The sequence below is a fragment of the Brachyistius frenatus genome, unplaced genomic scaffold, assembly GCF_029030835.1.
Source record: "Brachyistius frenatus isolate BFR_SWC_R1_liver_20210118 unplaced genomic scaffold, ASM2903083v1 Contig_133, whole genome shotgun sequence".
Lineage (NCBI taxonomy): Eukaryota > Metazoa > Chordata > Actinopteri > Embiotocidae > Brachyistius > Brachyistius frenatus.
Genome location: NW_027210732.1, coordinates 1,042,625 through 1,069,703, shown reverse-complemented (window position 1 = coordinate 1,069,703; position 27,079 = coordinate 1,042,625). Strand labels below are relative to the sequence as shown.

The following is a 27,079-nucleotide window of genomic DNA, read 5'->3' as shown; positions in this document are numbered from 1 at the left end:
GCGAGGGGGAAAGACACCAGAAGAAACATCTGTTTTGTTTCATGCCACATTAGCTTCAACAGCTGCACCATGAGGCTAAGCTGATGACTGGGAGCACCAATCAAATCATGTGTGAGATGGATGCAGAGGCCACCCGGAGCTGCTCGCTAAAAACCTCATCTGTCTCTTTGAGGTTCTAATTTCTCATTCTGTGATGTTTTTCCTAGAGCATTGCTACTTCCCAGGCGCTGTCATTAGCGCAATTCCACATCAAGTACCATTCAGGACTCTCTCTCCCGACAGAGGCTCGGCAGCGTTAATCAAATGTCTTACAGATGGTTTGAACTCATCCATTTGTTATAATCGCTGCCCGCCGTGGTGAGAGGAAATCTAACCACCACACATGATGGACAGAGGCACAGTGGAACCAGTTTTGCAGCGAAGCAGCCGCCAACGTGATCGTGCTTATTAACTAATTACGCACGCTTTGGTCAGCTGATATCAAAACCAAAGTGACCATTGGTTTGAAAGAAAGAGGCCTGCGTGGGCGGAAAAATAAATTCCCTCGCTGAACATTTTCTCGCCAAGTGGGGCGGAATTCATGTTTCTGAATGTATTCTAATGGTTTTGACCATTGTGTTTAATTAAAGGAAAAACAAATGAATTAATCCAAATCAATAAAATCAATAAAAATGAGTTGCAGCCCCGCAGTGTGTGACAAATGTCAGTGGCAAAGGAGGCGTGGAGTGCAAATAAAAGGGTCGTTAACAAAGCAGTTCTTGAATCTACAGTACACTTATAGTGTAACACATGCAGATATTAGTCACAACAATGGCTGAAGCTCTGCTGGCTGTCACGCAGTCAGCCTTGTCACAGCAGATACATTAGGGGGTAACGACAGAAGAAGTAGAAGGGAGGCAAAGACAACAGGGTGTGTGGCATCTGAAAGTGTTGCCTGATGGAATCAGCTCACATCAATATAGTGTGCATCAGTAAACAAGGACTGCTCTCTGTCTCACAGCAGCGCTCGCGGCCTCTGCCGCTGACGATATGGGACAGATAGGAACAGGCATGGCGATGCGGGGCCGGGGTGAGCACGGGGTTTGGGAAAAGATTGTTTTGCTCCAGTTTGTAGCTGTCAAGTCCCATTCTCATCTTTAAAGGTGATTTAATGGATGCTTCCTTTGGACTGGGAGAGAGTAAACAGATGGATGGGAAGCAACAGGAAGGTGAGAGGGCTAGAAGAGGAGCATGGGACAGCTGGGCATGGGCTGCAGTGGACCATCCTCCGATTCGGTCAGACCAACGGCGCTGTTGAAGGGAGAGCCTTTTTTGTGGAATGATTCAGACTCATTTTGTCGCAGAAGACAGCGAAGAGCTGTCACAAGTCATATGGCATCAGTGAAACAAACAAACAAAAACTAAAGGCAGACCCTTTAACTTTTAGTTAATGCCATTCCAAATTAATGTGCTGTGCAAGAAAGCTGAACTACACAGATAAAAATAGTTGTTTTGTCTTGTTTAGTTAAGTACAAATATACATCAAACTTTTACATGCTTATTTGACATCCTTGCTTTTGTGTATAAACCGAGGAGCAGCACAAGTGCCTCAAACACTTTTAGCCAAGTCGGATCACTGACAATCTATTCCTATATGTTAGATATCATTTAAACAAGACAGTGCAGTATGCAGTATAGAGTCATGCTAGCAGCTCTGAGACTGTTTTTAGGTCGGGCAGTGCTTTGACATGAATGTTAATGTCAGCGTCCTAAAATAATGATGTTAATGATGTCTAACCATATTTACCATCTTCGTTGATTAGCATCCTATCTGCTAATTAGAAATAAACACATAGCGCAGCTGAGGCAGCTGGAAACGTCATTTGTTTTGTAGGTAAAAATAAAAAGTTGTAACATAAAAACGCAGGAAGAAATGTCAACGAAGTGATCGCTGTAGTTAATATTCAATATTGTCTAGACATTTGATTCAAAGGCTGTAACGTCAATGTCATTACGGAGTTAGAGAAATGTCAATCACCAGTGTCACGACACGACATCCTTTGGGGAGCATTAAAGTATGTACAAGATTTCATAGCAATTCTTTCCCGAGACGGACGGACGAACCAACTGACTAACTGACTGACCAATTGTGGCTGACAAAATGTTTAGTATGTGAGTATAGAAAAAAATAAATAAATAACAAGGCAAGGTTCTTCCTTGTTTCTCTTCACGTGAACATAAAGCCATAAAGACCTCCTTCATCAGAGCGTTTACTATTCACGCTGAGGCGAAGCAAAACATGACGCTGACACGGTCGGGGACTAAAGGGTTTGTTATACGCTTTGCCGTCACACTGGGCTGCGGCAACACACTGCTGTGACAATTACACTGCAAATGCAAGGGATTTATTCATTCTGTACACAGTTAGCGGATGCAAACAGCATCTAAGTCATTTGCGACCCTCTAAGCTGCTACAGTCAGACGAGGCAATGCATCTCCCTGATCGTCATTAACATCAAAGGAAGAATGACAGTTCAATAAAACATCATTTTAACATTATTAATAATCACTAAAGCTCCACGACCTGTTGCTTGAAGCGCTCAAACCCATGATGATCGACAAACAAACGTACAAAAAAAGCATTCGAAAATAGAAAAGATTGCAGCATTGTCATGAGAACTGAGAATGAAAACAAAGATGTTTGTCTCTGAAGCTCTTGCACTGCTCAAACTTCATGACACAACTTTCTTAAGAGGGATGTTTAAAGTAAATTAAAGTGTAGAGGGGCAGTATAAATGATTTACTTGACAGCTGGTTTTGCTTACGGAATCCTGTGTACTGTTGGGGCGGTGGCGCGCGAGGGGGTGGAGGGTCTGTCTTTGCAGTGCGGTGGTAATTCAGAGGTATTTGGAAACTTCCATGCTTTTTTTTTCTCTCAAAACATTGTAGATCTTCGCATGAAGCTTATGAAAAGATATCCCATTGAGAGTAAAAGCTGACCTTTTAACCTGCTTGCCTCGAAACCATTACTTAAATTAAAACGGAAGAGCATTTTCCTCTGTAATAAAATAAAAGCCCCCAAATGGCCATTAATGTTTTTCCATTTTAACCAAACACACTTGAGGGCAACTGCTGCTCGCTTATGTAAAGCGTTACTCAAAAAGGAACATTAAAAAAAGCCTTTTCTCCACAGGCCACAGGCAGGGCCTTAATGAAGAGATTCTTCATCACTAAGTAATGTGCACTGAAATGGCCTCAGTCAAGAGGACTGCAAGACAGCGAGGACTTCCTGCAGCGGTGGTAGTTGGACGTTGAGGCAGTATTTACTACATGCCCCCAGAGAATGTGACTCAAGCGCTCCAGGACTGGTTTTAAGAAAGCGGGCAAAGAGGACGTACGAGTGTGCGGACATCAAGGTTAGAAGGTGCCTCCAAGTCAAAATTTTTAATGTGGCCACCACCCCATGTCTTCCATCCTCCTTACTCTTTCAGACACATACACACACATACACACACACACACTTGCGCAGACACTTTTCCTTGTGTCCGTCCTTGTGCTTCCTGATGCCCCGGCCTCTGGCATCTCCTCTGTGTCGCATGTGACAGTTTGGAAATGTGACAGCTGTCCTTATGCCAGACCAAGTCTGGCCAAAGTCATAACACACGAGCACACTCATCCGCGAACACTACACAGGGGCTCCACTGCAGGGCTTGTACGGAGGAGGTAAGGGCACTTTGTCCGCCTTCTTCGCCCAACTTTAAATGTCATGCCCAACGTAAATGGGCGGCTTGACTGACAGCAAGGTTGTTGTGTGAGGACGTGTCCAGCTTCTAGGCGAGCAGCTTTGAGTGGCCCTTTACATATGCTGGACACAGTGCTTCATATCCCGGCACAGCTCGTAACTGGGAAGCATTCTTGGATGCACCGAGAACATCCTGAAAACTGTAAGAAGTACTGGTCAGTGGCTTTAAGGCAGCAGAGGCAGGAGGTTTGAAGGTACCCCATTGCTTCTCTTTGTGGTGATTGAAAGAAGGATCAGCCTCTTCGGAAAAGAATCAACACTAGCTTCAAACACTGGAGGACGGTCTTTTGTGTGCATTTATTTTAAAATAAACAGTCGTATTTTATTAAGTTGAAAACAAATTTCAGGCAATGGAAATGCAACATTCACTTATAGGATGAGGAAAACTGGTTAAGCTATTGTGCCATTCTGTAACAGCATAGGCTCTAAACACACCTGGCATGAACATCCGCTCTGACAGCATCACAAGTGGTCAACTAAATATACACCATGAGATCAGACCTGCTCAGAGCACATTCGGAGGACACACACGGTCACATTCTTCTAGCAGTCTAAATGCTAATGTAATAATAATAAAAAAATACTGAATGCAACTCTCAGTGCCACGTGTATGTGTTCGTATCTGAACCGAAGTTTCCACGTGTTACCATCACGTTACAGTAGCCTTGTTAGTTTTGAATGTTTTTTCTTTTCCTGCACTCAAATTTTTTTATCCCTGAAGATCTCTGCCAGCTCCTCTTTTATTATTTTGTTGCCAGAACAAATATGCCACGTGAATGCTGAGCACAGCTGAACTGTACAAAAAGTAGGAGAGATGTACCTGCAAATGTACATCTATAAAGCAGCTTGAATTGTAAAAACAAAAGCTGCTACGTGATGCTTATTTCACCAAAGTCTCTTCTGGGTTTAGCTTTTTTTCTTCCAGTTTATCTGGTCTGTGTTTCGGACACATATCAGACCCAGTTATTTTTAACACGCTTTATTGTGTTTATTGTGAGATTTTTGTGTGTTTAATGTCTTTCATTACAATTAAAAATAAAGCAATACGAGTTGTGCTTAAGTGAGCTTGTATTCTGACAAAAACTGGGGAGAGTGAAGAGTTCAAACTAATCTGGGTGCCATTGCATGCCCACCGTTCTGTAGGGCGGTTTCTACGTAGTGAGAAGGTCCAGTCTCGCTAACTATTTAAACTGAGGTATTATTGAATTCCCAGAGTAGTAGGTGGGATAGCATATCTACTTATTTTACAACCAAAGTAAGAATGTATCCTACTACAGCCAAGTATGAGAATTTGTATTTTTTAGGTTTTGTAGAACTTTGCATGAGATCTTGTTGTTATAAAGTCCAAACTCAAATAATGGCTCCAAATTAAAAGAAACTGTCAGAGTAAAGTGTAATTTCAAAAGGTTATTCTTTGACAAATAATTTTCAATGTCCCCTTTTGTGAAATGTTAACAATCCTTACAATGTAGCAGAAACGTTATTATCTATGTTCAATGTCAAGAGCTATCAACGCAGCAGAAACAAAAAGCATTTAGCTGCATACCATTTTGAATAAGTCCTTCAGCAGAATACAGTGAATGAACGTCATGTGTTTGTGTCAGCCATTTCATAGGTTTGACAGAGACTTACGCCATCGCCCCCGAGGGAGAGAAACAGAGGGTCAAGGTGGTAGCTGCCAAAATGTCTCATTGTATGACATGAAATGCTCTGATTGAGAAAAAGAGCTGAGGATATTGGTCCTAACGACGTGCTGCTGCTGTTCGAGGGGAGAGGGGATGAGTGGAGCTGTGGTGCACTCCAGGGGCAATGATGATCCTTCTCCCTCCACCTCAAAAATACAGAGCATGCAAGAGCAAAGCGCACCACTGCAACCCAAGTGGCACGCATGTCCGAGAGGACCCGGCGTCCCTCTTCTGACATATCTGTCCTCTCCTGGGCCTTTTCTCAAACCCTCCTCCCCAACAACGGTTCATGCAGTTGCAGTCGGGTAGATGATTGGCCAGGCAACTCAGTGTCACCACATAGTTGTACCCCGTGCCAGGGTGTAATTCTGGCATGAGGACAATAGGTGAGAGATTATAGAGCACACATGCTCCACCTGGAACCATGTCGGGAGAATAACACCCAAACACACCTAAACACTGCCCTGTTGCTACAGTCACAAAAGCTTTGGGCATGGGGCGTGTTTCCAAAGTGAAGAATACAAACATGTTGATCCTTGGGCCTCTCTCTGCGGAGAATAACCGTTTTTTTTAGGATGATAGGTGCGGCCACAAAGGATAATCTATCCAGAAGTAGTTGCCAGAGTGTTCTCAAGTTAATCAGCAGATCAAATCTGGATTCTAAAGATTTAAGCTTCGGACTAAGCTGTGTTTACATGGGTGCTTCAGTCATTCCGGGGGGATTACTTTCCATTTATATATTGTCCTTGTCCATTACATACATAAAGGAGGTGGGATTAAAAAGTTCAGTGACTGCTGCTGTTACGCACGAATACAGCGCATCACAAAGATGTGTGTGGAGCAGGAGAAAAAAAGAACTTTGGTGAGTAAGTATGTCAACTTGAGCTGCTAGATCAACATCACACACATTTGTCTGACCCCTGCTCCGGGTTCATTTGCAATTCCCCCATTTTTGTCAAATTTCGGGTAAAGAAAGAATTCGCAGGGAGCCAAATTCGGACATCGCGCCACAGTGTAGGTCATTTGCGTCTGAATGTTTTCCCTCAAATTTCTCAGAACGCCACAGTTGAGTGCGTTAAAGGAAACCCACCCGGCCGTTCTCCTGACCCGATACATCTTTGGTCTTGGACAATTGATGTTGTGCACATCTTGAAACTGTAACACCACTCAGAACACCTCGCCCGGCTCATTGTGTAACTGCCTTAAGCTTTCTGAAGCATTTCAATGGTGTGCACTGCCGATTTTCCAGGTTTGACACTAAATTTGATGTGCGCTCTCTGCTCAAATTTCGAGTCCATGGTGAAATTGCAAGTGCACACATGCCAGTGGTCAGTAAAACCCATGTAACACAGATGCTGTTGATGAAGTGACTTAACTTGAAGTAATGACAAAATGTATTGCTTCCTTCTGCTACATGTACAGTACATTATTGTGCTGTGCTCTATTTGTGTTAAGCAGGAACAGTCTCTGAGGCAGGATTCTCACAATCTGTATATATATCTGTTATAGTTATAATATATTTAGTGAGAGTAATGGGGCAAAAGGTCAAACGGTACTTTAGTTGGAGTGATGTGGACAAGCTTCTTCAGTTTTAACGATATTCACCATGTTTTTTCAATAAATTATTCTAATCCCATGATGAAAACAAATCAAGCTGTTACAACTGGAATCAAGTCACAAGTGCAGATGTCATTGGGTACAGAATTACCCAATGATGTCTCCTTTCAAAAGCCCCGACTCTGCTTGGAAATGAGATTGAATGAGGACACATTCAGCGTGAAGGTGTCTTCTACATGACCACGAGGCCTCTATGAATGCTCTTGATCTCTCAGGCACTCGGCCACTAGCCAAGATCTTTATGCTTTTTACGACAATAAACGGCAGATGACCAACAGATGCGCCACTGAAACACGAGTCATATGTGTGACCACGGCCAAGTGTTGCAGATCGTGTGTCACTGATAACATGCCACTGCAACATTCTGGCCTCCGCTGTACAGTCTGTGATAATGGGGCTCGAAGCCACACGGGTGACTCAAGTATGTGACTTCGCATGTGTTTCAAGAGATTAATGAATGTGTGTAGTACGTTCACACTGGTGACACAATACTGAGGGATCTGTCAGTCGATCGCCATCTGACTTAGATTTCATAGTGACAATATTATGTTTAACATGTTTTAATTTCTAATTTACAAGAGATTTTACTCCTCTGTGAATACTGTCATTTTTTTTTCTTTTTCAATCTTATTGGACTTATAAGACAATATATGAAAAAACAACAACACAACATCAGTGCTCACAGTAAACTCACATCTGAAAAAGAGGACTTCCTTCGAGCAGACAACTTCACACACTTGTTTGGTTATTGTGGCATTTTCTGTGGCTGATAATTGTAATTGCATTAATATTGCTTCACTGACAGTGTTGCAGGGTGTTTTTGTCCCACTGCACTTTTAATGAGCCTATTCCGGTCACTTGAACCACTGCAGCCCCTCATCCTTGCACGGGACCAATGGGGTGATGGGCCTAAATAACCATGAAATTACAAATCATTTGGTTCATGACAAAATTTGTTGTTTTTCTAAAGAATTTGTCTGAAGTCTGGAGAAACAAACTAAACACAGCGGTGGGCCAACATGACAAAAACACTACAAAACCAAACAGCTTTTGTCACATTGCATAGCCACTGTGTTTGACATTCATTTCAACGCCATCACATCCGTTTTACTGCTCAATACTATACAGGAACTGCATTTTTTTTTTTAACTCTAATATATCCATATTGAGGCTCATTAACTAAACCTCAATATTTCCTTTTACTGCTGCTTCACAATAAAAGCATTTGAGTGGTAAAATATAGTTGTGAAGTAGTCAAAAGATATGATAATCATTTCAGTTTGTGCTGATGATAATGGGTCAATAATGGATGCACAGTGTGCACGCCAAAATCACATTGTAATTGGTCATTTTAGACCAAATTACTCGATTAAAAAAATGTGGCTTTTGAGACAGCAACATCAGTTTGATATGGACTGCTGACAACGACAGGTCCAGTGTTATCTTCACTGCTTTCTCGTTAATACACTAATGTAATCTATGATACCGCATGGGTGCTGTAAGACAACATATTTCACATATGGTCCTTGTGTGATACAAATGATTTGTGACATTACAGAATACATTAGCAGCTTTGCCAACAAGGTTGGATTATATATTTGTTTAAAATAATGGATACATGGAATACTAGATGTCTGATTTTTACTCCATCTGAAAACAGATTTGGTTTCTTTAAGACATTACGTGTGATGCTTTCACTTGTGCTTCAGTACATTGCTTTAGAGCAACAATGCAATTGTTGGGTTTCTCTGTAATGTATAATGCTGTGAAGTTCTGATGTAAGGAGTTTAATGCGCTATATAAATAAAAGTGAATTGAATTGAATAGAGGAATAACGAGGGTGGCAGTAGACCTGGGCAGAGATAGCCTTCTTGAAGTCATTGGTGAGCCTGGGCGTATCGAAAGCCAAAACTCACAAATGAGCCCTGACAAGCAACATATAGGGATGCAATTTCACCCTGAAGCCATCAAAGACGCGGAGAAGGACAAGGATTTGAGATTTTAAATGAAAGCTGGCTAACATCAGGACTGAAGTGAGAGAAAAAGGAAACAAAAAAACAAACGAAACAAAGGATTACGAAGAAGAACATCTGCAGGTGTTACAGAAAAAAATAACATATAGATAGTGTACAACTTGGTAGATAGCGAGGGCGGAAAGTAGGCCACATGGAAGTAATTCCATGGAGGCGTGGAGAAGTGTGTACGGGGGGGGGGGGCATTCTCTTGAGACTGTCATGCTGGAAACCACTGATGCTCAGCTGGGGGTATGAGCAGGTGGGTGGGAACCTTCGCTCAGAGACGCAGTGTGGGTGGTTATGGAGGGGTTGGGGGGGGGGTATGGGGGGATGGTCGGTGGACTGTAGAGCCGCAGAGGGAGACGGAAGGCGGACATGACCTTTGTCAATGAGGAGTCATATCAGGGTCACTGGATGATTAGGGGACTGTTTGTTCTAACTGCTCTTCCAAAGGTGGTGACTCGTCTTCACCCCCCATCCCCCCCCCGCCCCCACAGAGGATGACGAGGTGCTCTCCTTCATCTCCTTAAACAATATTTTGACATTCACTTCCACCCTGCAAAAGGGAGGTGACGGAAGCTTCCAAGGTTCTGTGTCTGATGAAAGGTAGGAGATATTTCCCCCCTGATTTTAGAAGATGTTTGCTTTGTCTATTTATAGGTTCTCATGGGGATGTAAAGAACATCAACGCAATGTATGTGTGTGTGTGTGTGTGTGTGTGTGTGTGTGTGTGTGTGTGTGTGTGTGTGTGTGTGTGTGTGTGGTGAACAAGCAAAACGGACAAAACCAACAACAACCATGTGATGGTCTAAATTTAAGCGCAATAAATGCTACACTCACTTTATTTATTGTATGTTTTCAGCATAAAAACACAAATATAAAACTGATTACTAATGACAAACAAATGGCCTCGAGTATCATCACCACCGAGATGAGATGCACTGAGAAAATATGTTCCCTGACTGCATGTCTGCTATGACATCATGATGCAAAAGATGACTCAGATACAGTGAGGAATATGTTGTTTATCGTGTGCAAACAATTATCAATTCATCAGCGTCAGAGACGTTCTGCGGCATTAGTCACTACATATGGTCCCACACCTAGCTATGATATGATACGGAAAGACTTAATAGGCCAAATGTGTCATCATCATCAGAGAGTGTGCCAAGGTATTTCAGATGAGTTTTTAGTTCTGATGAAGAATATTTCGCTTAGTTTTTCAATGCTGCATAAAAGAACGTGGATATAAGAGAATAGAGAAAGAGGAAGGAGAAAAAAAGATAGGAGCTGTTGGGAAGCAAACAGAGAGAGAAAGAAAAAGGTCAAGGAGCTCACGTTTTCTGCTGTTGCTAAGCACCTCATCATGCGGCGAGGCGCTGGTGCCACTAGTCATGTGTCACAACAAGGAATGATGGAGAAAGCCTGACTCCTTCACCTTGGGGCACGACCTTTCTGACAGCCCCGTCTGTCAATGCAGCACCAGGGTTTGATGCTGCAAGTAATGGGTCACTGGATGGAAGTGCAGTGGAGGCGATGGCGGTGCTCCATAAAGCAACTGCCACCTGTATCCAACTGAATAACCTCCTGACCTCGTCACATTTACACTCGTGGCCATATTACACCTCCTGAATGCAGGCAGGGAAAACTTTAATGACACGACATTTGGATATAAAGTCAGCACAGTTCCTATTCTTATTAATTACAGGTCGCCTCGGGGTGAATAAAGTGGAGCTTTGCTGGGAATTATCACCAGATCAGATGAATGTGGGATGATATAGTGGTGAAATACAATGTAAAAAAAAAAAAAAGGTATTAAACCTAAAATATGTACTTTCTCTGCTGCTTCTCAAACAACACCATCACTAGCAGTGAATACAGATCCTCTGGAGTCACAATAGTAATATAAGTTGCTGCTGTCTCACTGGTGACGCTTGTACATGCGAGCTTTCCTTATCAAATATAAAGACTAACGGCAGACGACGACCAAAATATACAGAAGACACGTAGAGGAGAAGTCAAAACGTTCAGAGATGTTGTGGTTAAAGTTGATTGGCTGACTTGTCCAAAACACTAAAAAATATTACAATTTTTTTTTTTAGCAATATCGCCTGGACCTAAAGGCAGGGCTCTGTCACACTTCAATCAGTCTAAGCAAGTATTTGGGCCACCAAACATCTACTTTACTTCTGTGACAGCATACAGAACAGACACATTTAAGAAAGTGCTTTTGGTTTTGTGTGAGCTCTGATCTGCTTTAGCAGATTTAAAGGTTGAAGGTCAGCTTTGTTTGACTTTGACCTGCAACTTTAAGCCTCTCCAATTTCCAACCAATACCCCTTAACTTCATGATGGATATTCTGAAAAGCAGAGGTGTAGGACAAATCTCAAGTATGGACGTTTTCAATTTGTGGATGCTATGTAGATGTTTTATTGAAGGCTGAGCCGTACTTCTTTTGTTCATTAATACAAACATGTTTGCATTCATATTTATCCATATATCTATCTTGGTCTATACTAGTGCAGCATTTCTTGGTGAGATACTTGTACCTGTGGGTTCTTGTATGTGTGTGAAAACAAACAACAAAGGCACCTTTTCATAAAAAACAAAACAAAACACCGTCTACTTACTAGTAGTCAAAAGCTTCAGAGGGTTTAAACAAGCAATACCAGGACCATGGCAACTTTTAAGTGGAACACATAATGATGCTAGTTCCACATGTAGGAAGTCTAAATAGAGCGGAGTAGGAGCAGGAGGGGTGCAGCATGCAGGGCAGTCGAACACAATATAGTTGCAAGTTTTATGAAAAGCTGTGTAATTTTCCAGGAGTGGGATGCTGCTGTTAGCCTGCTAACCAGCAGCTTATGCATGTAACCTTGCTGCAATATTTCAAGTCCTGCCTGCTTTTCCTGCCGCAGCTGCCCTACCCCGACGAGCGCAACAAAACAGGAGAGTGGAGGGAGATGTGTATCAAGAACAGCCTCCACATGCCCACACAGTTTTCACACTTCTTGTTGGTATGGTATAAGCGTTATACGCCTGTGTTTTAGTATAGCGCGTCCTGTCCTGCTCGTTTCATGTTATCATTCTAACTGTGTGTATATATATTTTAAAAAGAAGTATCGATGTACAATATTTTGGGCTTAATGCATTAAATAGCTTAAGAAATTCAAATCGATGGATGAATAGATGTTTCTCTAGTCACCTTCACAGAAACTAAAAAACAAGTTGAGCTAGCGGCAAAGTGCTCCTGCAGTAATAATTATGTCATAAGTTCAAATATTTACATTTGGCTCGCTGGGTGCTTCAGGGTGTGGGCATCACGAACCACAAATTGATATTTACAGAAACATGGATCAAGTACTTTCTGGTTTCCATGGGCTTTCTATTTTTAGGATTAAGATGAAGGTTACAGTATATTCAGCTGTCTACATGCAGAGTCATATCTATTCCGGGCGATATGCTGGAGTCATACTGTGCAGTGATTTCAAATGACCTCACACTCCTCAGGACTTTTGTACACAATGCCTTTTACATCAGCATGATGAAATTATACAGTGTGGCTTACTGCATGCTGTAATAGAATGTTAACACAAGAGCGGGGCTGCATTAACTCCTTATTTAGAGACTTTTAACAGGAATTTAATAGAAACTATTTTCCTATGTTAAAAGCAGTGATTGAGACTTCCAGAGAACTTCACTCTCCTCTCATAATGTTTCCTTTAAACGCAGAATGTTCACATGATAACATCGTGTCTTGGAGCGTTAAAAATTATATGGGAAGCCGGAAGACAGTTTGTAAAGTCACAGTACCTGCGCCTAAGATGCAAGGCACGTTTATATTCCTGGTTTTATCAAGAGAGTTTCTTGCTCATTTTCTAATTACAATACAATAGCCTGATCAAAATGGATGACACCATAATAATCATGCTTTTATTCTTCAAATTATATACAAGCTCTATGTCTGACATTTTTAGGCCGCAAATGATGAATCCATTAAACCCTAACTTGACTTTTAAACTTCCCAAAAAGTTGGGATGCTGTGTAAAATGTAAATAAAAACAGAATGCAAGGATTTGCAAATCACGGGCGCTAAACTGCCTGCAGTCCAGACCGGTCCCACATTTACAAAAACTTGAAAATATTACAAAGTCAACCCCGAACTGTTGAGCTGCTAAAATCCTATATCAGGCCAGAATGGGACAATATTTCACTTCCAAAACTCCAGCAACTGGTCTCCGAGTGTTGTAAAAAGAAGTGAAGCAAAACAGTGGTAAACTCGCCCCTGTCCCAATTTTTTTTAACGTGCTGCTGGCATCAAAGACAAAATTAGCACATATTTTTCATAAAACAATACATTTCTGTTTCAACATTTGATATTTTGTCTATTGTCTATTTTCAATTTAACATGGGTTTACAGGACTTGCAAATAATCACATTCTGTTTTTATAAAAAATGTTACACAGCGTCCCAACTTTTTTGGAAACAGCGGTTGTAGTTGAAGAGGAAGCAGTTAATTTGCAGCTGTATGTATCAAATGCTTTCACTACAACAGGTGCTTTTTCAAGGATGGCTCACTCGCATGGACTCCTGACTAAAAACATTTCTCTTTGTGCATCTGTGAGAGTTAGCCCCAAACATGATGTGCTTACACGCTAGTACACAGGTGTCCTTTGAATTTCTGTCTGTGCTGTACTTTCTTCGTGACAGCCTGAAATACAAGTAAGATGAAAGCATGTTATTATTAACAAGAGCAGCTTCATCCAAACTCCGTTTAACTTTCTCATTGTGGGACATTTTCTCAGAAGGCTCAAAGCTGCAGAGTGCCAGATGTTAAAGCACCTGGCGGTAATCACGGCAGCATTCCTAAATCTATAGAGCTGGTGAACAGGACCAAATTCTGGACCTCCTGCAATGTCACTCAATTCATTTCTAACAATTACAGACTTCAATAGATACATCTTAGCTATACTGAGTCTCAGCGTCCTTTCATACCATGGCTAATGGATAAAAGTTTATAAAATGACATGAATCAGCAAAGAGAAGTTTCGAAGGACACATTGTGTCTTTTTAGAACAATACGAGAAATTCCTAATCCCTCATCTCCATCTGTTTTTTTTTGTTTCTAAACAGACAGGGACATGGACACATACTTTAACTGTGCACCCTACCTACTGACACAAGGACGTTTGGTATGCACCTCGGATAGCACTGTAACGATATGAAAACAAAAAGTTTATTTCATGCTTTTTTTTTTGTCACTTAACAATGAATTCCTAATATATTAATCATTCATCCTTTTTAGTTTATTACAAAATATTCATTAAAAAATATATAGAAATAACTATTACAGCCAGCTAGTAAGAATGAGCATTGCATAGCCTTTATAGAGACTTTTATGTGCCTTTATGAAAAAAGTCCCATGTCTCCTCAGTCTGACATCAGGGCGAGGATTGATGTAACACTTATGTTAATAACCCACAACCCACCGGCCCACGGTATCCTTCTCTTTTGCAACTGCATTCCGCTTCTTGCAACAGAGGAGTTTCAGTTTGCTGTGTCAGCATACTCAGGAGACACAATGCTCTCCTGCCATCAATTTGGACTCAAAGTCATCAAAGAGTTTTTGCAATTGTTTGATAATATTACTGATTGGAAAGAAGCTATTTGAAATATACATTATTTGATAAATCATACAAAGACAAAATATTACAAAAAGCTAAAATAATGTCCTGAGAATTAAAACACAATGTTTTAACACATTCTGCACTTCATATTTCTGTTTTAAACCTTTTTATGCCTGACATTTAAATTAATCTTCAAGAGCATACCAAGCTATAACACATCCACCGTTTAAAAGCCACATAATTGTTTATCTGCATGGAAGCATTGGCTGGCCTTTTCAGATTTCAGTCGTACACTACATTAGTGAAGCCCAAACTGGCAATTACTTGACAATGTCTTTTGGGCAACTTGCTTTCCTACTAAATGCCATGTCTCAGTGCTATACAGATATGCCATCAGTCAGCAACAAGGCTTTCAAAATGCATGATGAATGCCTCTTGATATGACTCGGTTTACCCTGAGTTTATTCAAAATACAGATCAAAATTAGTTTTGCATTGCCAGAAGTGGAAGTAAGAAATGTAAATTACAAATGACATATCGACATACGCAATATGCTCATGTCAAAGAGAGTCCAATGATAGTGCAGTGAGCATACAGTCTCTGGATAAAAGGGTCTTGGCTTCAAGACTAACCACAAGTATTTGGAAAAAAGAGGTTTAAATCCTCTCAAGCAAAACTGATGAGTTCGACTGTACCGTGTTTATCTAAGAGGAGATTGATGTGGTCCTTTATAAAGGAAATAAAAATGTTCTACCCATTTCTATAAACCCTAAATTACTGCAATTATGAGTGGAATGTCTTTAATTTTCACACACAATTAAATTTTTGTATTCATTTTTAAGTATCAGAAACTGCTTCAATAAAACAACTAACATTTGCTAAACATCAAGGACAAAATCATTTCTTTTCACTGGGTGACCACAGTAATGAGCAAACAGGAGGTGGATTCTACTTTTTTTGGGTTTAGTACCAGTAGAGGCTGAAAAAAAGGAGAGATGAGACTGAAAAGGCAGAGCTGAGGCAAAGGAGCAGCACACTCTAAGCATTATGGGAGTAACCTGCAATTATTTTATAGCTCTTAAGATTCCTGAGCTCTTAGTCAGTGTTTACCGTGCAAGGGCACGGCACGGCCACAAATTACAACCACTTGCTTTGGCACCAAATGCTCAACAGTCACGCACAGGCCCGAGCCTTCTTTCACAGTAGCAGACAGGCTCAGAAAAAAAAAAAGGTAATGGAGGGAAGGTGGCCATTATGTAATATTATATTGTTGTTTTTTCCTTTTGTCATGGGATGAACGAAATTGGTGACACCATAGTCTTTTCAAGCTGCCAAATCTGGAAGAAAAAAATAAATCACTCGATTCACTAAACATACTGAAAACAAAGATTTTGCCGTGTGCGGAAAGAAACTAGCCTGGTGTGAACCCGACCCAATTTCACAGCGTGAATATGGGTCTTGTCACCCACAACTGTTTGCAGTTGTTCCTTCCTACTGGGCGTAGACCTCGGGTAAATTTGAACCAATCAGCATTCGCTGAAACCGGACGACACTCTGCCACCCTTTTACACAAAAGCGTTTTTTTCCTGAGTACAGCATATTTTTGAATTGTGCTGAACGCTGACTATTATGGATTTTTCCCAGTCAGCGAGAATTAAAAAATATTGACACTGTGCTCGTCACTGTCACCAGCCATCCAATCACAGTGAAGTAGGGGCGGGACAAACATGAACTGATTGGTCCGACTTTCAATGCTAATACGAGATACCAGACTGTATTCACAATGAAGAAAACTGAGGCTGTGAGCAGCGGTCGGCGCAGCCAGCCCAGTAAAAACAACACAACCAGCAGGTCAAACCAACAGATAAAGAAGAAAGACTCTGAGTGCAGCAGACACAATTGCCATTTCATTTTTATACTTTGGTCATGAACCACCAGATGACATGCTGATCAGTACAGAAAGACAGCCTGATCACATGTAATATTCAACTGGATCTTTGCTGATGGGTGCTGTCTTGACCCTTAATACTGTTCCAGCCACGTTTACATGTTCATATACTGACAGTCACATGTGTATTAGTGTTCATGAATGTACGTGTGCGTGCGTGCGTGTGCGTCCATAGATCCGTTTTCCAGGTCTGTGCAGGGAATTGTGAAAGACTCATCATGTGACGCAGAGGGCTATCTTCAGCCACGACTTCTCCAAAAAGCTCAACTGCCACGCAGATGGGGACGAGCACAAAACCGCAACAACGAAAGCCTCATGAGTGGTTGAGAAAGGAGCAACGATTATGTGGCAACCAGAGAGGTAAGGTGCTGATCTCTTGGAAAGCTGTGGTAGCCACCGTATGCTCAAAAAAAAAGAAGAAAAAAAAAAGGGACAAAAACAAAGGTGCGAATTCGGACAAAACAAAGACGCATGCATTGGATGGCGTCCTGGCATACCCGAAAAGGTGCTTCGTCGCCAGTGGTGATTCAGTGGTGTAGGCCGTCACATAAGTGGCTTTGCGTCACTCTCGAGCTCTCTTAATCCAGGCTTTCTGAGGAGGAGGTGTTCAGTTAGTGTTTTTTAAAGGAGTAGTCAGGTGCTCCGATTGATAAGACCCCGAGAAGCATGGCACTATAAATGCAACTCTGGAGGATTAAAACTGATTTCTTACAGTTTCCCATATTTTAATGTGTACATGCAATGTTCAGGTTCAGGTAAAAAGTGTCGCTGAATTTCTCTAGAAAATTTAAAACACTTAATGCAACTTAATGTTTGTGTTCAAGGCAGACATCGAAGCATTGGTGGAAATCCTCGATTGTCATTTGATTATGTGGAAAGACCAGACTTCACAGATCAGGGACATTGTCTGTCTTGGGGAAGAGACGTGATTGACAGCTATGACATGTATTGTTAAAGAATAAACCTGCTTTGTGAATGCGAACATGAAAAACAGTGGAAAAAAAACCCTGAAATATACAAATACCCTATCCGTGGATGAATTAAGAGAACCTATTGATTGACATAAAATTGATCTGCGACAATTTAGTAAATTGATTGTTAACATCTTTAAACAAAGTCGGCAAATAGGGTTTTAGCTCCTCAAATTTGAGGATTTTCTTTTGCATTTTTTTATGTTCTTTTTTTTTCATTCTGAATGTAATATGTTTGAATTTTGGACTGTTGGTGGAGCATGATTATTATTTGATGTCACACAGGTATGGGAAATTGTGGCAGGTACTTTTCAATATTTTCTGACATTTTACAAACAAAATGAACAATCGATTTATCAAAAATAAACATAATGTGAAAAAAAACATTATTTGTAGCTCAGGTTCATACCACGTCTGGCTTCAGCCTTCACTGTGATTATAGTCTGGAAATTGCATTATTATTTGCTCAGCCACTCTGAAGGGCGAACTAATCGGGGACCAAAAAACTTTCAAATTTGTTTGGCAGATTATTCAGCTATTTTTCTTATTGGAGCTCAAATGCCTGCTATCTTCATTGCATGTCATCTAAATATTTCACACCTGACATCATTTCAATTCTGTTTTGCACATAAATTCAAACACAAACAGAGCGTACGAACAATACATGTACATGCACATACTGTTTGTATTTCACAGTAGGTGAGTGAAATTACTTCTTTTCCTTTGAGATGTTACTGCAGGAAATTTGCCCACTGTGCTTCACATAGGCTACAGCATAATAATACAATAAAAGAACGATTCTCCAATTTCATCATTATGTTATGAGATCCACCAATCTTAAAGGTGGAACATGTTGTTTTTAATTTCATTAATTTGTCAGGCTTTCTGTAAACTGGATAAGAGTTGTATGACATCCATCCACATCGATGTTCAACCGCAAATGATCTGCAGACTACTCAGATAATGGCTTTATCATTTGCTGTAAATGGGTTTATTACTTGGAAATGACTGACTCCTGTTAACTTTCTTGATCTATTTTAAAACCTTACTTCGCTACTAAAGAAACACAAAAAGGCGAAGAGTGGGCTGGTAAAATCAATTGGTTTGAATAAACAACACCTACTTAATCAGCACCCTGATTTAATCAACCACTGACCTCATGCTAGCAGTAATGCTTCTGATTTGATTTCTTCATAATCCATTTAACACTCAAACAGTAAAAAAACAAAAAAAAAAAACCTCTTCAACGATCTATAGGTTGGAGGGTGGTTTTCTTTCTTTAGAAGTGGAGTCAAAAGTGGAATTATGCAGAGAAAAAGAGGCAGCAGCTTTGACTGGAGGTTAATTATTCATATGACCTTTTAAACTCTACTGCTGCACATGAGTAATGGATATAACAAGGGTGAAGAAAACTGATAACACATGATGAAAAAAAAACCCACTATATTGTCGCCAAAGTATGTGTTTAGGTGATAAATAGTTATTGTGAAATAAAAGTTTTGCCTTTAAGTTAATGTGTAGGGTACAGTTTAAGACTAAGTTAATACTGAATCAATTTAAGTCATTGTTTCAGGGCTATTAGGTGAGAGCGAGTCATTATTTTTGCGTGACATTTCCAATTTCTGAATCTGACGAGAACCACAATTTCACTTCTAATTTGAAGTCCCCCTCCACTTAAAAAGGTGTTTTGGTTGGTCTTCGTACATGTTGAAGCTTTGAAGCGATGCACGCTCTCAGTTTGAATATGCTGGGTGGAAACTCTGATTTGTCTTAGCTATTCACCCTTGACATTGATTACATTTTCCTTGAGGAACAGGAATAGATTTATCACACGCCTAAGTTTGTGTTTGTAATAATGTGTATCAATAAATGTTGATCACAGCACAAAATTGAACAATTCTGGAAAAAGATATGTACAACTATGAAAATTAATATCTAGTTAACATGTGGCTTACAAAGTGGCTATAGGAAAGAAACAGGAAAACCCTGACCCGTCAGATTTGGATCAGTAGGTAGAGACAGTCGAGGGGAATCTATCGGATGGAAAATCATTTTGAGAGTGGAAGACATTAGTCAAAATGAAGAAAGATACACAGGAAACTCATAACGACAATGAACTGTGAGACATACACAGTATGTGTATATATGTTTATATATGCATGTATATATATTCTATTAAAAAAAAGAAAAAAAATATGATTTGTAGATGTCCTTGAGTTCATATTTGTTTTAAGGTGGCATAGTGGTGCAGTGGTTTGCAATATCAGAGCATAGCAAGAGGGTTGAAAGCCACTGGTCGGCTGGGGTCGCCCCCTGTGGAGTCTACATGTTATCCCTTTGCCTTCATGGGTTTTCTGCGTGTGCTCCAGCTTCCACCCACAGTCCAAAGACATGTGTGCTAGATTGACTGATAAATCTAAATTGGTCGCGTGTGAACATAAGCATGAATAGTTGTCTGTCTTTCTGCGTTGGCTCTGTGATGTACTGGTAACTTGTCCAGGTTGTACCCTGCCTTTGCCCACAGTCAGCTGGGATAGAGTCCAACCCCCTGTTATGCTGCACAGCATAAAGCAGGGATAGATAATGAATGGATATGTTTGTTTATATTTTGCAATCACAAGAACTGGTCAGAAAGATCACAATTAGATATTTTAAATAGATGTTTTAAGTTTGTTTCAGCTTATTTGTGAACAGTGATATTGTCGCCAATCATTCAACCTACTGTTAAAGCGATTTTAAAACGAGCCATTGTGAGAAAAGTCCCAGGTGTAAGCACGACAAAACAGTCTGCTCGTTGCCATGTAGCAGGACAATGGGGAGGACTCTTATGCAAAGAGTCCTTTGCACAGACGTACTTGCTCTCCACTCCGCTGCCGACCCTGACAATACCTTCAATCTGTCCTCAGCTCCTCCACTGTGCCCCTGGGGCCGATGCTGTGCCCTCACCCTCCTGCTATTGAAGTAGAAGACAGCGCCATTGTTAAACACAGCCCTGAGGAGCATCAGGAATATGGTAGGATCATTAGGAGGAAATGTTCATGTCCTCCCCCCTCCCTTTCCCCCCGTCCCCCCCACACCTTCATTCCCCTCTGTAAAGTGTTTACTGAAGCTGATTTGTTGCACTTTAAAATAGCATTCAGATAGGAGGAGGAACTATTGTTAAAATGACAAAAGTCAAGTCTGACACAGTCTCCACTTTGCTGGAAATGATGTCTAGTTACAATCCAGATTTAACATTGCAAACAGCCTCAAAGAAAGTGGCAATATGTAAAGTTTTGTATGATTTGCGTAATCACTTTTTATTTCTGGAAATCTAACATTTGCTCGAGGATAATCCAACTGTTGATATTTGGAAGAAAGACTAAAAAACAGGAAAGGAAAGGAAATGAAAAGGAACTACAGAAATAATCAAGTCAGTGACGCTGGTTCAACAAATGAGAAGACAGAACGAGAGCCCACGGCTCTGCTTCACCCCGACCCTCCCCTGTCAGTTGCTGCCTGTGGAGCTTCGAAGGTTAAAGTGTGTGTGTGTGTGTGTGTGTGTGTGTGTGTGTGTGTGTGTGTGTGTGTGTGTGTGTGTGTGTGTGTGTGTGTGTGTGTGTGTGTGTGTGTGTGTGTGTGTGTGTGTGTGTGTGTGTGTGTGTGTGTGTGTGTTTGTGGTGGGGGGCAGGGGTATGAGGATGAAAAATAATTAGAGTACAAATAATTAGATGCCAGTTGAAGCAAGCACAGCTTGTACAGACAAAACGAGGATACGGGGACGCTCAGGGCTCAATGCAACCCCACCTCAGGTCAGTTTTGCAGGAAGTAAACTCGGGGAGGGGAGTGCTGGTTGCTTTGCATTGAGAAAGCCGGGGACAAAAAAAGGTCCAGAGTGTACAAATACAAATTTGGCCTCAAAGTAGTAGTGCAACATTTTGGGAAACATGCTTATTCCCCTTGATAAGGTTGTTACCACGCTTATATTTGTCTACTGCTCACAGCTGGTCAGTTTAGCATAAATACTGGAAGCAAGTGGAGGTATCTTACACACTCGGAAACACTATGTATTCCTGCCTGATATGTACTACATGCGTTTAAACAATTTAAGGTGCTGGAACATTGTAGGCTGCCAGCCAAGAATACCTAGCTGCAGACATGGAGGCAGACCTCCCTCCTTTATTACCATAATAAGATAGTGATAGTAGGACATAACTCAATCTCATATCAATTGTGAGATTTAAAATGATGTTAAAAAATAAAAACAATGTGTGAAGTTGATTGGGCAGCATCGTAAAACATGTTAAATTGCACGCAGGCACTGACTTTTGTGCATTGCTGGATAGACCGGGCAGCTGGCATCTCATATTTTTATGTAATAAAGTGAAGAAGCTGCATGCTGGACTATTTCCTGGCTGAAAGCAGAATTGTACCTTCTGTGCTTTAAACATGTATTGGTCGACCGATAAGCTGACACTGATGCATCTGAAATGAGGTAACATCTCATGTTCATGCCAGTGGTCCGGCTGTAGTATGAAATGGCAGTGATTTTATCAGGAGGTCTGATATAACTGTGCATTGAAGTGATCGTTTAATGCACACATAGCAGATATCTGTTAATTCACAAGACTTGTGTCAACTGAAACAACCTTTTAGATCAATGACAGCTGCTGGAGGACCCTGACCACACATCCATTTCTCTCTCTCTCTCTCTCTCTCTCTCTCTCTCTCTCTCTCTCTCTCTCTCTCTCACACACACACACACACACACACACTGCAGTCACTTTGGAGCTGGTGACATGGGTCAGTGCTTGTGGGGAAAACAAAGCTCAAGTGAAGCGAGAGCAGAGGGCTCAGTCACGAATGTGGCGTCACTCCACACTGATCAGTGTGGACAGTTGGAGGCAAGCCGCCGTTGCACATATATGTAGTCTATAAGCAAAGATGGACAGACAGACAGCAAAAGGAGCATCATTTAAAGAAAAGGTCACAGCTCTAATTAGAGGGAAAATATGCTCGGTTATAAAAACAGACGTGTTTAGTTGTAACACATTGTACTGTAACCAGGCTACAAAACTGAACCAATTATGCTATGCAGTGACAGGTCGAAAGACCCCGCGCTTAATTAAAGGGTGTGAATAAAGGCATCTTCAAATGGGTGACAAGCAAGAGGTCAAGGTAAGATCAAAGAATGAGACACTCAAACATTGTCCAAGACGACCACATGGCCTTTTAAAGGGAAAGAAAACTGCCAACATCCATCCGTGTGCCTTTCACTTTCCTTCGTCTGCGCTCTCAGTGTCCTTCCCACACTTTCATTTTGACTGTGACTGGCTGCCCCCTTTAAAATAATGAAAGAAAGAAATAAACCAGCATTCCTCTCCTCTCCCCGAGGCTGGCCAGTCCATGCAGGAAGGTAAACATGTCCACTGTGGTGAGCTCAGACCACGCGGATGCCTCGCTCCAGGTAACAGTCGTCCTCCACAGCTCTGTGCCCACCAGCAACATCTCGGCATTCACTAGCAGTGCAGACTAGCCCATGTCTGAACAGATTTCCGCTTCACTGCCAAACCCTCCCTCCTCAAGCAAGGACATCCGTGGATTTGACGGGGAGGTTGATTCAAATCAAGGTCAACAGTCTGACCTCTACCTACAGCACCTGGCTGATGGCTTATATTGTGTCTGAAAAGCATCACCTTTTTGACTTTTGAAGTGCTGACTTTTTTTTCTTTTTTTTTAAAGCCCTCCTATTAAATAGGTTCTAACTCATCTTGAAGGCTTAGTGGGTGTTGAAATCAAAACAGCCCTGTGTGAAAAGAATGCAAAAGGGACTGAGTTGGTGAGGGCAAGTTGCTTCAGGGGGACAATGAAACACAGCATCTATCGAGGAAGTCCAGTTTTTGCAACAGGTACATGGCTCTGAATGCTTAACACTGCAAAGTGAGTCAGCACACAGTGGCAAGCACCGTATCTGAGACTGTGAGAAATACCAGATCAACAGCAGAAATCATTTTGCAGGTTACAAAGCAAGTTATCAATAGCCAGGGCAGTGACTGGCTAGATAATGTGGCATTGCAAAAACTGAGCTAGGTTTAATTTTTGAGACCTTCCTTTTTGGCTAGAACCCAAATCTATCAAACAAATCTATCAAACTTAGTAGAACGTATCAATCCATTATTCATGTGATGAACTTCATCTTTGGTTACTCTGCAATGGGCACTTGTGTGAACTTGAGGGTAATTGACTTCATGCATTACTATAAAAAAAAAAAAGGTAGAACTGGTTAGTTAAAAGCAACTGCAAAAATGGCAAAGCCAAGTGAAGTGAGCTCAAAGAAAAGGTCAAGCATCATTCATTTGCACATAAAAAGCCTTCATTTGTCAGATCAGCGATACATGCTCATCCTTCACATTTGGATACATGGTCAAAAAGTTCAAAAGTTCAAAGTGCACAGGGACACCCAGAAGGAGAGAAGCAGATTGGACCTTGCAATTGTGAATAATATTCATTAAAACACTCACAAATCAGCACCAAGAGTCATTTCAGAGATCAGAGGATACAATTTTTTTTTTGACAAACCTTTGGAGATGTGTTATTTTCAGATGAAACCAAATTCATCCCAAAGGTAAAGGAAGAACTCTAACCAGACTGCACTGAGGGTACGGTAAAGCATGGAGGTGTGAATGTTGGAGTCTAAAACTGTTTTTCCTACAGTTTTGTAAGTGAACATAAATCTATTAATGGAATTGTGAATAAAATAATTTTGGATGCAAACTTCCTGAGACATCAGCCAAAACAATTATTCAAGCAGCATGTTGCTGCCCTATGAAAGACAAGGAGAAAATCAGGATGGTCCTCCCAGAGTCCCAACCTCAATCCAGTAGGTGCTCTAATGTCCGCTCCTCGATGCTCTGCTGTGGATGAATGGAGATCTTTGCTGTCTGAAACATGGAGGAAACCTTCAGCAGGTTTTATCCTTTGTGATTAAAGCGCCCTCTCTTTAAGAGAAATGTCATTTTTGTTGACATTTTTACAAGTAACGCAATGAAATGCAAACATTTTTAAGATTGACTTAAGTGTCCAACACCTCTTATGGACACTTGTAATAATCCATGAATCAACTGAATCACTTTGAAAGCAGAAATGGTGAAAAAAAAAATATCCAAAGACATTCTCTGGTTCCCGCTTGTCACATGAGATGACTTGTTGCTTTTCATTGTTATTTTAAACGGTAGCTCTTCAGATTTTAGACTCCTGGTGTGACAAAAGGAAAGACATCTGAATATTTCCCTCTCGGCTGCGGGAAGACGTATTTTGTCACTGGATGCAGACCGACAGCACAGATAAAAAAAACAGCCGGATCTGGAAATCAAAAACAAACTGACTGTCGAGCATTTTCTTAATCATATTACTATGTCAGGTGTCTGCAGCCTTTGAGGGCACTACTTCCACTTCAGCATACATCCAGCTTAACCAACTGAAATAGAATAATTCTCCCTTGGTTTCATCATTGACCCTCAAGCTAAGGATAACTGGTAAGGCAATGGATGTGTGTAGCATATATATGCAAAGAAATGTGTAGAAATCATCTTTAATTTCACAAACTTGTGGTTCCAATGCTTTTTTATATAGGGAGTCTACAGTATCGGCTATATTTGTCTGCTCAGTCAGAAACTACTGTAGGAATGAATTCATTGCACTTCAATAGCTCTAGAAACAGTATGGAATTACTCGCACTGCAGAAATGCGCAATGCATGAAAAAAAAACACAAGTGACTGAACTAATTGCACAACAACTGTCAAACTGAGAATTCAGGTCATCGGTTTAGCGCACAGTACATTGATGTTCTTCGAGTCCAGCCCATGTGCTGCATTATCCTGTTCCTCTGTAATGCGTAGGTGGACAAGGTGTGGGCTGATGTTCATTACTTTCCTCTCTGCGAGTCGATACTCTTTCCTTAGTCTTCAAGCGCTCCCTTGGTGATACTATGTATACCCCAGCTGCCAAATACAGCATAATACTGTGAGTGCATGTGCGTGTGTGCACATACGAAGCAAAGCAAATGATATGATTAGGGTGACAGCAATGTTCATCCACATCCAAGATTTCGTCTATAATAAAATCACCAAATATTACAGAGAGCTCTTTGACAATATTGTTTCACTGGCGACACGGCTCCCACCACTCAGTGGAAAAACTTGAAAAAAAATGTCACCAATAGTGCTCATTTCAGGGCTGAGTCTAGAAACTTTCCTGCCTGAGGACACTCAGGGGAGAAATGATATTAAAGAAATTCAATAAAAATTCCACCATGACTGGCTATGTGGATGTGAAATATGACTTTAGGCTTTGGATGAGTCCACTCGAAGCCTGCAAAGAGAGACGAGTGTAAGGGCTCCAGGTCTGACAGACAGTGGGGACAAAAGGCTGACGATGGCTGCTGTTTCCCTTATGTTTACCATCATTTCCCCTCACAAACAGAGGCCAGGCTGGAAAAGGCCAAAAAGCCACAGCCTCCAGCATGCAGGCTGCTATAGGACGGGGTGTGTGTGTGTGTGTGTGTGTGTGTGTGTGTGTGTGTGTGTGTGTGTGTGTGTGTGTGTGTGTGTGTGTGTGTGTGTGTGTGTGTGTGTGTGTGTGTGTGTGTGTGTGTGTGTGTGACAGAGAGTGAAAAGAGAACTGGAGATGAGTGAGAGAGTGAGGGAGGGGTAAAGGCAATCACTGATCGCCTAGGACAGAGAGAGAGAGAGAGAAAGAGAGAGAGACACAGAGAGAGAGAATGTGTGTGTGTGTGTGTGTGTGTGTGTGTGTGTGTGTGTGTGTGTGTGTGTGTGTTTGCGTGCGTGCGTGCGTGCGTGCGTGCGTGTGTGTGTGTGTGTGTGTGCATGTGTATGCTCAGGCTAAGCTGCCTCCAGACACCACGCGGCTCAGAGCAGATCGACAGTGACGGCTTGCTGATTAGTCAACTCACAGCCCCCAAGACTGGAGTCTGCCTGCGTGCGTGCACACACACACACACACACACACACAGACACACAGCTACGTTGCAGTTCATTTAAATAAATCCTACTGTTATCCCAGCACATATTAAAAACACACGGACACACATACATGTAAACATATAAACACTCATGACCTCATAATATCGGAAGGAAGCTCATTTCATGGCTACTCTGCTGTGCATTGAGTCTGCAGCACTATCTGCAGGTCTGAATTGCTGATATTGGATGTGCGACTGTGGGGCTGGTGTTTCATTACCTTCAGGAGATAGATAGGGATGTTGCTGAAGTCCACGGGGAGTTTGAGAAGGAAACGAGCTGAAAACTCTCCCGTCTGGAGAAATTAGACACAGAAGTAAAGAACTTCAGAACGTGTACAAAATACAGGACATTTTAGAAGCAAAAGACTTGATGATGATGTACGAGGCTGCTTCCAAAAGTTCCTGTTGCATGGT

The 27,079-nt window shown here is 41.3% G+C and overlaps 1 protein-coding gene across 1 annotated transcript in view; it reads right to left on the bottom strand.

The window, feature by feature from the left end:
* Positions 1 to 27,079, bottom strand: part of babam2 (BRISC and BRCA1 A complex member 2) — a 77,733-nt gene that overhangs the window by 28,795 nt on the left and 21,859 nt on the right. The window contains exon 5 of the mRNA XM_069714668.1: positions 26,884 to 26,958. Within this exon, the coding sequence (XP_069570769.1) occupies positions 26,884 to 26,958 (75 nt within the window). The remainder of the gene's footprint in view (positions 1 to 26,883; positions 26,959 to 27,079) is intronic.